This window comes from Salvelinus fontinalis, chromosome 16, assembly GCF_029448725.1.
Source record: "Salvelinus fontinalis isolate EN_2023a chromosome 16, ASM2944872v1, whole genome shotgun sequence".
NCBI lineage: Eukaryota > Metazoa > Chordata > Actinopteri > Salmoniformes > Salmonidae > Salvelinus > Salvelinus fontinalis.
Window position 1 is genome coordinate 35,048,825 of NC_074680.1, and position 12,043 is coordinate 35,060,867.

At 45.0% G+C, this 12,043-nt stretch overlaps 1 protein-coding gene across 1 annotated transcript in view; it reads right to left on the reverse strand.

The window, feature by feature from the left end:
• Window positions 1–1,410: 1,410 nt before the first annotated feature.
• LOC129813071 (tetratricopeptide repeat protein 7B-like) overlaps window positions 1,411–12,043 on the reverse strand; it is a 64,403-nt gene continuing 53,770 nt past the window's right edge. Inside the window, 7 exon segments of the mRNA XM_055865227.1 lie at window positions 1,411–5,693; window positions 6,474–6,531; window positions 7,311–7,345; window positions 7,347–7,367; window positions 7,369–7,421; window positions 7,581–7,685; window positions 9,589–9,672. Coding sequence (XP_055721202.1) covers window positions 5,552–5,693; window positions 6,474–6,531; window positions 7,311–7,345; window positions 7,347–7,367; window positions 7,369–7,421; window positions 7,581–7,685; window positions 9,589–9,672 — 498 coding nt within the window. The 3' untranslated portion in view covers window positions 1,411–5,551.

Sequence of the window (12,043 nt, forward strand, 5' to 3'; positions counted from 1 at the left end):
GAATACCCCCGATGTAGACTATTGTTTTCTTGTGATGTGTTGTTTTGTTCCTGGACCCCAGGAAGAGTAGCAGTTGCCTTGGCAACAGCTAATAAGGATCCTAATATATACAAAATAAGAGGGTATAACATTGAGTCTGTTGTGGAGAAAGGCCAGACTCCAGACTAACATGAAGTTCTCAGGGTACTCGCTGAGGGCCATCTCGATGATGTTGAGAGCGTCGTGGTAGTGTTTCTGGGCCGACAGCAGCCGGGCCAGCAGGTGGAGTGAGTGCACGTCGTCTCCCTGCAGCTGCAGAGCCTGACGCACGTACCCAAGCGCCCCCGGGATCTATAGCACAGAGGACACGGGTCAGATCCCCACCAGACATCCACAGCAAGGGGTGCTGATATCTGGCCATGCTGGAGAGGACCCTAACCTTAACCCTTACTACATCTGAACACATCTGGCTACAATGTTACGGTAGCAAGCCCTTTCAGAACAATTTTATTTGAATCACTAATCCCTAACCTTTACCCTTGACATTAATTAAAGGCAAATAGCTCATGTACTTGCTCATCAGTGTTTATGGATTTTCCCCCCATACATGCCTATCTTGTGACAACCAATCACAGATATAACAGGGTTATTATATCTATGCTAATGTCTCTCCCAGCTCAGCCAATCAGATCTCTGATGGAGTAGATACATGATCAGACACAACTTAGTTGTTAACACCTGCTTAAATCTACCAGGTCATGACCAATATCAGGTCCTTTTCATTAGTCTACTGCTGCCGGAAATCAATGGTATACACTACATGGCCAAAAGCACCAACTGCGAGCCAGGCCTAATCGCCCAACATCAGTGCCCGACCTCACTAATGCTCGTGGCTGAATGGAAGCAAGTCCCCGCAGTAATGTTCCAACATCTAGTGGAAAGCCTTCCCAGAAGAGTGGAGGCTGCTATGGCAGCAAAGGGGGGACCATGATATGTTTGAATAGCAGGTGTCCACATACTTTTGTAGCGTATGTTAGCAGCGTGTGTTTGTGTGGGTGGTTGTGTGTGTTGGGCAGACCGCACCACCCTCTGGAGAGGGAGTGGAGAGGGAGGTGAGGAGCATAGAGGAAAAGGAGAGTTGGGAGAAAAGAGAAGGTTGAGGAGGAGAGTATCAATACTGTATCAATACTGTCCAGCAGATGAATCTCATCGGAGACAGTATTTGGTTGTAAGAGTCACCTGGGAGTTTTATATTATAATGGCTGTTATTGAATATAATTTATGATTCACAATCCCTCTCTCTCCATTCTGCTCTCCTATCCCTCTCCTCCTCAACCTTCTCTTCTCTTTTCTCCAAGCTCTCCTTCTCCTCTATGCTCCTCACCTCCCTCTCCACTCCCTCTCCAGAGGGTGGTGCGGTCTGCCCAACGCATCACCAGGGGAAAATTACCTGCCCTCCAGGACACCTACACCACCCGATGTCGCAGGAAGGCCAAAAAGATCATCAAGGACAACAACCACCCGAGCCACTGCCTGTTCACCCCGCTATCGTTCAGAAGGCAAGGTCAATACAGGTGCATCAAAGCTGGGACCGAGAGACTGAAAAACAGCTTCTATCTCAAGTCCATCGGAATGTTAAATAGCCATCAGTAAGTAGCACCTTATACAGTTGAAATCGGTAGTTAACATACACTTAGGTTGGAGTCATTAAAACTCAGCTTTTTCAACCACAAATTTCTTGTTAACAAACTAAAGTTTTGGCAAGTCGGTTAGGACATCTACTTTGTGCATGACACAAGTAATTTTTACAACAATTGTTTACAGACAGATTATTTCACTGTATCACAATTCCAGTGGGTCAGAAGTTTACATAACACTAAGTTGACTGTGCTGTTAAACAGCTTGGAATATTCCAGAAAATTATGTCATGGAAGGAGACACGTTCTGTCTCCTAGAGATGAACGTACTTTGGTGCGAAAAGTGCAAAACAATCCCAGAACAACAGCAAAGGACCGTGTGAAGATGCTGGAGGAAACAGGTACAAAAGTATCTATATCCACAGTAAAACGAGTCCTATATTGACATAACGTGAAAGGCCGCTCAGCAAGGAAGAAGCCACTGCTCCAAAACCACCATAAAAAAAGCTAGACTATGGTTTGCAACTGCACACAGAGACAAAGATCGTACTTTTTGGAGAAATGGCCTCTGGTCTGATGAAACAAAAATAGAACTGTTTGGCCTTAATGACCATCGTTACGTTTGGAGGAAAAAGAGGAAGGCTTGCAAGCCGAAGAATACCATCCCAACCGTGAAGCACGGGAGTGGCAGCATCATGTTGTGGGGGTTGCAGGAGGGACTGGTGCACTTCACAAAATAGATGGCATCATGAGGCAGGAAAAGTATGTGGATATATTGAAGCAACATCTCAAGACATCAATCATGAAGTTAAAGTTTGGTCGCAAATGGGTCTTCCAAATGGACAATGACCCCAAACATACTTCCAAAGTTGTGGCAAAATGGCTTAAGGACAACAAAGTCAAGGTATTGGCTTGTATTGATGCCAATGTACTTAAAATCAGATACCACCTGGAGCTTCTCCCCTGACACATAGACATCTGGCTCAGTAGCATCTGTTGCCCTCTTTGTGAAGAACATACAAACATTTTGTTTTCACATTGAGATGCAAACACGAGTCACTGAGACACTTTGTAACCTGGACCATTACAGTAGGTTGTTCTTGTGCAGCTTGTTGTTTGCTCTTTGCATGCACATATATATCACTGTATCATCTGCATGCATTTGAACTTCAGACCCAGTACAGACAGAAGGCAGAACATTAATGTACAGGCTGTACAGGAGGGACCCCAGTATTGACCCATGGGGCACACCCACATCATAGCTGAGAGTGGGCGACAGCTCATTGCTCACTCTGACACACTGGGTTCTGCCTTCAATGTATGATTTCATCCATCTCAAGGTATCGGGGGAAAGTTGAACTTGGACAGTTTTGTGATGAGATCCTCATGGTTAACAGTATCAGAAGCTTTCCTTAAGTCCAGAAACACAGCCCCAACAACGCCCCCTTTGTCCATCTTGGACTTCACATTTTCCAGAAGAAAGCAGTTGGCCGTTTCTGTGGAGTGTTTCGCTCTGAAGCCAAACTGCATGGAATGTAATGTGAAGGGGCTGTTGTTGAGGTGGGCAATCAGTTGTTCTGCTACACACTTTTCAACAACCTTTGACACCACAGGTAGTATACTAATGGGCCTGTAGTTACTCACGTCAGCAGGGTCGCCCGATTTAAAGATGGCCGTTATTATGGCCGACTTCCATACCCTTGGAAACACCCCGAGACCAATAGATGTGTTGGTGCCCTTAGTAATGGGGCCAATGAGTGACTCTTTGTAGTTTTTAAGAAAGGTAGAGTCCAGGCCAAACACATCTTTGGCTTTAGAGTTCTTTAGTGAGCTAATCACCTTGTTCACCTTTGACTCAGAAACCTCCCTTATGATGAAGACAGGTTGAGTGTCATTTACTAGCACTGAGCCCAAGAAACCAGTGGAGGGGTTCTGTGTCAGTACCCTGACAGTCAATAAAGTAGGAATTGAAGGCTATTGCTATTTTGACTGCATCCTGTGTTAGATTGTTATTGACCATGATTTCTAGTCTTTTTGCAGTGTTACTATGGTCTTTCCCTGTTAACTTTTTTAGATTCTCCCAGATCAATTAAGAATTTCCCTTTGCTTCACCAATTATGTTAATAAAAAAGTTTGCCTTGGCCTGTCTGATTTCTTTCATCACCTTATTTCTCAACATGGTAAACCTATGTCTGTCATGCTCTAATTTGGATCTCAGGGCTATTTTTAAAGCATAATCTAGTTCTTTCATCAATTTCCAGATTTCTCTATTTAGCCAAGGAAGAGTACTCTTTTGGCCAGGTTTGGATTTGATTTTCTTTAGGAAACCATTTATTGTAGTCTGGATTGTGGATAGAAAAACCTGACTATCAGCTTCCACGTCTGTATAGGACAAGAGATCATTACAGTGAATTCCCTTAATTGCGTTTTCAAAATAGTTGCCAGGCCCACCACCTAACATGCTGACCAGACCGGACACGTCGCGTGCGCGAGCGTCATTAAATACATTTTGAAATCCATGTTATTCAATTATTGCACCCACACTGCTTGCGCGCGCCAAAGGGCTAAAATAGAAGTCGTTCCTATTTCTGACGCAGATCGCGCTGAAAGTCATCTCCACATTGGTTTATAGAAGCAGGTACCCACGTGCCATCTCCTCATTGGTTATACCCACGTGGGTGACTGAAAGACGAACTTTGTTGCCGGTTGTCGTGGTAATACAATGAAAGTTTAGATGCGATCACCATATAAATTCAAGGATGAAAAAGCCTGGAAGGAGGAGAGATGACTAGAAACCATTCGGTTGACCGTTTTATGTGTGGATTAATTGTCGGAGTAGAGGTCCTTGTGCATTTCAGGTAAAATAACAACTCAGTGTTTTTATCCCTGGACAAATTAGCTAGCATCAGTAAGCTAGCTAAATAGGACAAATTAGCTAGCAAGTGCAAGCTAAATTGCCACAAATGTTTCATGCTTTTCGATCTGTCCCCAAATGAATGTCATTGGTTCAGAGTTTGTTTTGATATTTTAAAACACATAATTGCGCTTTAACTCTTTACATGAGTTACTTAGCTGGGGTCGGCGTACACCTGATGTTTTAGATGAAATAACAGCATTCTTATGAGAAGCGGCACCTGCCGCACCACCCTGTCTTCCGTCCGCCATTATCCTGTTAATTGACATCGTGTTGCCTTAATACTAGTTACCAAGTCATGGTAACTAGTATTGGTAACTAAAGTCTCTCTAAATGCAGCTCACTTATTGTGGAATATAAAGTGAACAAATTAAGGTGAAGCTGTGGGACTGTTTACCAGGTTAAGGTGAAGCTGTGAGACTGTTTACCAGGTCAAGGTGAAGCTGTGAGACTGTTTACCAGGTCGAGGTGAAGCTGTGAGACTGTTTACCAGGTTAAGGTGAAGCTGTGAGACTGTTTACCAGGTTAAGGTGAAGCTGTGAGACTGTTTACCAGGTCAAGGTGAAGCTGTGAGACTGTTTACCAGGTCAAGGTGAAGCTGTGAGACTGTTTACCAGGTTAAGGTGAAGCTGTGGGACTGTTTACCAGGTCAAGGTGAAGCTGTGGGACTGTTTACCAGGTCAAGGTGAAGCTGTGAGACTGTTTACCAGGTCAAGGTGAAGCTGTGAGACTGTTTACCAGGTCAAGGTGAAGCTGTGGGACTGTTGACCGATGAGTATCGAGGCATGGCTGGGTCAAATAGGAATCCTGACTTAATCAAGTGGTGATTAAAGAGCTCAGCCATGTGCTCCTTGTCGGTAACAACCACATCATCAATATTAAGGGACATGTGTAGCTATGAGGAGAGTTTATTCTCCAGGTCTTTAACCATTTTCCAGAACTTCTTGGGGTTAGACCCACAGAGAGCACTGACCACACACACCTCTATCTACGGAGAGTATCAGTGCTCCGTGACAAGCTTTCACACACAGATTAGTCCCATCATGACTCTCTGAGCCACTGTGTGTGTGTGTGTGTTTCTAGACCTTACCTGTCGTGACACAGCCAGCTGCAGGGCCCGGTAGAAGGCAGCCAGGTGGTCTGTGGGGGACAAGCTCTGGGCCCTGAAACAGAGAGATGAGGAGAAATGAGTGAGGAGGAAAAGTGTCCTTCAAATACCTTCTTTTTTTTAAACTTGCATGACTGCTACCGAGAATGCTGCTTGCTTGTAGTATCATATCATAAAGCAGGGAAATGAAAGAACTCAGTGGGATTTTTTGAACCACTATCCTACAGAGTATCAGGTCCTATTACACTGGGACCACAAGGGGACTAACCTCAAGTGAGGTATCCATCCATCCCCTACTGAACAAGCCTCGCCCAGCCCTGTCCTGTCCTAACCACTTGAGAGACACAGAGTATCTAAGAGGGAGGTTGGCTTACATGGTTCTTCCCAAACACTCTCTGTGTCAGAGGCTTAAATGGACTCTCTTACACCACTGCATAGTTAATGTGTCAAGAGAGTGGTGTGAGAGTGAGGATGATTCTGCCTCCATTAGGGGAGCCAGGGACAGGCACAGAGAAAAGGACAGGGAGGAGAAACACAGGGAGGTGGAATGGGGGACAAGGAGAGTGGTGTGACACTGAGAATGACTCTGCCTCCATTAGGTAAACCAGGGACAGGTGGGCCCCAGGAACACACAGAAGACAGGGGAGACACAGAGACAAGGGGGACACAGAGATGGGGACAGGGGAGACACAGAGACAAGGGAGACACAGGGAGAGGGAAAACACACATACAGGGGAAACAGAGACGGGGGAGACAGAGACAGGGGGAGACAGAGACGGGGACAGGGGAGACACAGTGACATCTAAATCACCAAATTCTTACAAAACTGACTCACCTCTGGAACGCACCCAGGGCCTTCTTCTGATACTCCTCCTGCATCCCCTGTAGGGAAGCTGTAGGGAGGGAGGGAGAGAGAGAGAGAGAGAGAGAGATGAGGGGGATTGAGCAGTGTGGGAAAGGAGATATGAGAGATGAAGGATAAAATGAGAATAGAAAGTGGCCAGATGAAGGGAAAGAAAGTAGTACAAAGAATAGGAGAGAAGAGAGAAGGAAGCATATGCGAGAGTCACGGGAAAGCATTTAAGAGCGAGAGCCAATTGAGAAAGCATTTAAGAGTGAGTGAAATAAAGTGAACAACAGATGGGAGCAGAGAAAGGAGATTGAGAGAAAGGGAGAGAATGAGAAGCCAGAGGAGAGTGATTATGTTCAGGAAGAAGGGAGGGAAGGATGCTCACATTATGTCATAAAAATTCAGCTTGTCTACACCATATGTTCCAGTGGAGATAAGCTGAATGTGGTAGTGAGAGGAGAGCAATGTACAGTGGGACTGTCATACATCAGAGTTAGGCATTTACTGTTAGTGTGTCTGGGTGTAAATGATAACTGTGGGGCGAGAGAGAGGGTAGAATCTAGAGCCAGGAGCTTTTCCTGGTCATGTCACATAAAAAATCCTTGAAAATCCCTCCTCTCCTTACCTCACTCTGATTTAAAAGAACTGAGCAGGTGGAAGCTATCCTACTGAAGTTCCACCATTGTTTTTACCTGCCCAATCAGGGCAAATGAAAGGGAAAAGACAAGGAGAGGACATGTTTTTAAGCAATTGAGACAGAGCACTGGCCCTAGGTGCAATGCTGTACGAGGTCTGTGGCTGAAAGTGGGAGCTATCCTTCACCGTCTGTGGCCTTGAGGCTGTACACCAGGCCGATGGTAACCTTTAGCTCGGAACTGAGGCCTTCTCCCCCATGTCCACCACCATCTTAGCAAAACACTCTCCTTCCTCCAGCTAGACAGTGAGCGAGAGAAAGAAAGAGAATAAAAGATTAGTAGAATATTATAATGTACAGAAAACATGAAGGAATCATGAATCATGAAGGACAAATAATATAGTGATTTATATCAGAGATCTCTGAGGGACAATCGCAGGGCTTGTTGCCATTCTCACCCAATGGAGTGCTCCAATGCACAGCTTGACAGCTAGTAAGGGGATGGTGGGGTCATCCGGCTTCAGACGGATACACTCCTTCAATACCTTCACCGCCCTGGCCGACTGCGCACACACACACACACACACACAATAGGTGAAGCACAAAGTAACGCTGTAGTGTACATTGATAAAATAAGCAGGATGTCACAGTAGTGATCAGTGATGCGCGGGCTGACTCATAACCTGCAGTCACCGCGGTTATATCCGCGGGGGCGGGTTTAGGGTCATGAAATATTGTGTGGATGAATGGGAGGTGGGTGGCTGGCAAATTTAATAAAGAGAAAACAACAACTTAAAAAATCCATCATTCTTGTGCAGTTTATATCTATAGGCTACATTGAGGTTTTTCTTTCATTATTTTAGGCTATCAGGCATTAGTGCATAGGCCTAAGCTTTAGGACCTAACTGTACACACGCCAAGTAACCTACATGCCAATCACCAACTGCTTTTGGGAATGGGCAGAAAAAGTTAACGACGATTCAGAGTTTAATTCAAATAAGAGAAAAGCTGCGAAATGGAGAGTTGAGAATAAAAAAGGGAGGAGCAGCAAAGTAATGTTTGGGAAAGATTTGGTGAAGTGGTAAAAAGAGGATGATGGCGGTGCCGGCTATTATGTATGATGATTGTAAGGTGCTATTCAAATTCGACAGTCACAAGACAGGGACTTTAAATAGGCCTATGGCATTGCAAGGAAACTGTAGCCTACTGTTCAGAAAATGGAAACTGAAATATGGATACTGACTGTAGATCTATAACCTCTCACATAGCCTTAATATGAACTCCTGCAGAATTAGGCATTTCTTGCAGTAAAATTATACACCAAATATGTATAAGGCAAAATGTTTACTCAGGAACAAGAGTGGAGAAACATTATTTATTTATTTCAGCATCTTGAGAGTATCCGAATGCACAGTTAGATACCATCTGTAGAGGTGCTATTCTTATCACCATCATAAAAGCTGATAGTATTTCCAAATAAAATATGCATCCAAGCCAAAATGAAATCTTATCAGAAACATGTTGGGTAGTTTTTACAGCTTTCGATTTCCTGTTGAGTTATTGCATTTTCTCTCCGGTCCCTAAACGTCTTTGCTCCGCAAAAGAAGCAGAGATGGCAGAGAAAACTTTACCCGAAGTCAACTAGATTTATGCATTGATTCAATTGATCTATTACTGTCACGCCCTGGCCTTAGTTATCTTTGTGTTCTTTATTATTTTAGTTAGGTCAGGGTGTGACATGGGGATGTATGTGTTTTGTATTGTCTAGGGGTTTTGTATGTTTATGGGGCAGTGTCTAGTCTAGGTGTATGTATGTCTATGGTTGCCTAGATTGGTTCTCAATTGGAGACAGCTGTCTATCGTTGTCTCTGATTGGGAACCATATTTAGGCAGCCATAGTTCGTGGGTTATTGTCTATGTCTATGTTGCATGTTAGCACATTGTTGATATAGCTTCACGGTCGTCGGTTTGTTGTTTTGTTTCGTTTGTAAAGTGTTCTTCGTTTCGTGTCATTAAACGAGAAGAACGTATTCTAACCACGCTGCCCTTTGGTCCTCCTCTCTTCCACCATACGACGATCGTGACAATTACATTATTCTGGTGAACCAGGGTTTATTTAGTCTTCTAGGGCAACATATAATGACAGAAAAGAAGCTACATGTATCTAATTATAGACAAGTTGACTAACAACTAAAATGTCTGAAATTATAAGCTGAAACATACTGTATCTAAATCAGGCCCAAAATAATACTGCAAACCCTGTCAATAAATAGTTCAGCTGTCTCTGACTGTAGCCTACAGCGCATTTTCTATATTAGCGGGTTAGGGTTGACTGAGGGCCTCAGATTTTAAAATGATCACATATAGTGGGAAGGTCGCAGATGGATTAGCAATTACAGGCGGGTATGGGTGAACAAATAGCTGACCCGCGCACCACTAATAGGGATGTCACGGTGTCAGACTTACCGTCCCAGCAGCCATCAGTGACAGGGCTAGCTGGTACCAGAGATGGAACTCCTCAAAGGCAAACTTCATGGCCCTCTCTAGACACTGCAGACGCAAGACAAAGGTCAGAATCACTTGACATCACATTTAAGTAGGGGAATACCTAAATTAAAAAACACAATATCCTGTTTGGTAAAATAAATTGATGAATTTGAGGGTTTCTAAGTCAAAACCATGAAAGGCCTTAATCAACTCTTTATTTAAATTACAATGGGAGAGCTGAGAGTTCTTAGTTGTGAGCAGAGCAGACAGCAGAGCAGAGCAAGACACCAGAATGTGCTAAAAAGAAGCACATCCTTCCTTCCTTAACACATTGAAAACACCATCACCTCGAGGAACAAGGCCAAGTGACAGACGGGGAGCCATATTTAGATCAACCCTCAGGAGCCAGCAGATCCAAATCAGTGGCTCACAGCTCCAGCCGAGAACCAATTACAACGCTTTGCCACTTCCTGCCAACACCTCCCAAGTGAAGTCCTTTCGTCGAATAGGTTGGTCCATAAATCCATTGCTCTCATGAACATGCTTCTCTATTCACACTGGGGAGATAACAGATAGTGTGTGTATGTCTGCAGGAGGCTGTGGCTGCAGGAGCTGTGGAAGGTTGTGGCAGCAGGAGGCTGTGGCAGCAGGAGGCTGTGGCAGCAGGAGGCTGTGGCTGCAGTAGGTTGTGGCTGCAGGAGGCTGTGGCTGCAGGAGGCTGTGGCTGCAGGAGGTTGTGGCTGCAGGAGGATGTGGCTGCAGTAGGATGTGGCTGCAGGAGGCTGTGGCTGCAGGAGGCTGTGGCTGCAGGAGGATGTGGCTGCAGTAGGATGTGGCTGCAGGTGGCAGTGGCTGCAGTAGGTTGTGGCTGCAGGAGGCGGTGGCTGCAGTAGGTTGTGGCTGCAGGTTGCAGTGGCTGCAGTAGGTTGTGGTGGCTGCAGTAGGTTGTGGCTGCAGGAGGCCATGTCTGCAGGAGTGGAGCAGGGAGCTTAACTGAGAGCATTTCCAGGCAGTTGGTGGGGTATTAGGACTAATCACAGACACCGAGCTTACTGGGGACACTTTAATTGAACAGGGTGGCAGAGTGGCCCAGGCAGAACAATCAAAGGCAGATGAAAAGTTAGTGTAATAATACACACACAACTCACACAGACACACAATACACAGACACACTGAGGATAGCATGAGCCAACAGGAAGACACGGGGGGAGGAGGTCCTGTATCATGCTCCAGGTGTGTTTCAGTACGGGCAGATAACTGCATGTAAGAGCAGCATTCTTATATTTGTAAGATTTTTCAAACAATACAGTGTATTCGGAAAGTATTCAGACCCCTTGACTTTTTCCACATTTTGTTACATTACAGCCTTATACTAATGTATTAAATACAAATGTTTCCTCATCAATCTACACACAATTTTCCATAATGACAAAGCGAAAACAGGTTTTGAATTTTTGCAAATGTATTAAAAATAAAAAACAGGAATACATTATTTATATAAGTATTCAGACCCTTTGCTTTGACACTCGAAATTGAGCTCAGGTTCATCCTGTTTCCAATGATCATCCTTGAGATGTTTCTACAACTTGACTGGAGTCCACCTGTGGTAAATTCAATTGATTGGACATCATTTGGAAAGGCACACACCTGTCTATATAAGGTCCCATAGTTGACAGTGCATGTCAGAGCAAAAACCAAGCCATAAAGCTGTAGGAATTGTCCGTAGAGCTCGGAGATAGGATTGGGGAAGGGTACCAAAATATTTCTACAGCATTGAAGTTTCCCAATAACACAGTGGCATCCATCATTCCTAAATTGGAGAAGTTTTGAACTACCCAGACTCCCTAGAGCTGGCCGTCCGGCCAAACTGAGCAATCGGGGGAGAAGGGCCTTGGTCAGGGAGGTGACCAAGCACCACCAATTTTTAAAGTGTTTGGCATTCTAACAGAGCTCCAGAGTTCCTCTGTGGAGATGGGAGAAACTTGCAGAAGGACAACCATCTCTGCAGAACTCCACCAATCAGGCCTTTGTGGTAGAGTGGCCAGGAGGAAGCCACTCCTCAGTAAAAGGCACATGACAGCACGCTTGGAGTTTGCCAATAGGCACCTAAAGAACTTTCAGACCATGAAAAACAATCCCTACGGTGAAGCATGGTGGTGGCAGCATCATGGTGTGGGGATGGTTTTCAGCGGCAGGGACTGGGAGACTAGTCAGGATCAAGGGAAAGATGAATGGAGCAAAGTACAGAGAGCTCCTTGATGAAAAACTGCTCCGGAGTGCTATGGACCTCAGACTGGGGGCAAGGTTCACCCTCAAACAGGACAACGACCCTAAGCACACAGACAAGACAAAGCAGGGGTGGCTTTGGGATAAGTCTCTGAATGTCCTCGAGTGGCCCAGCCAGAGCCCGGATTTGAACCCGATCAAGCATCTC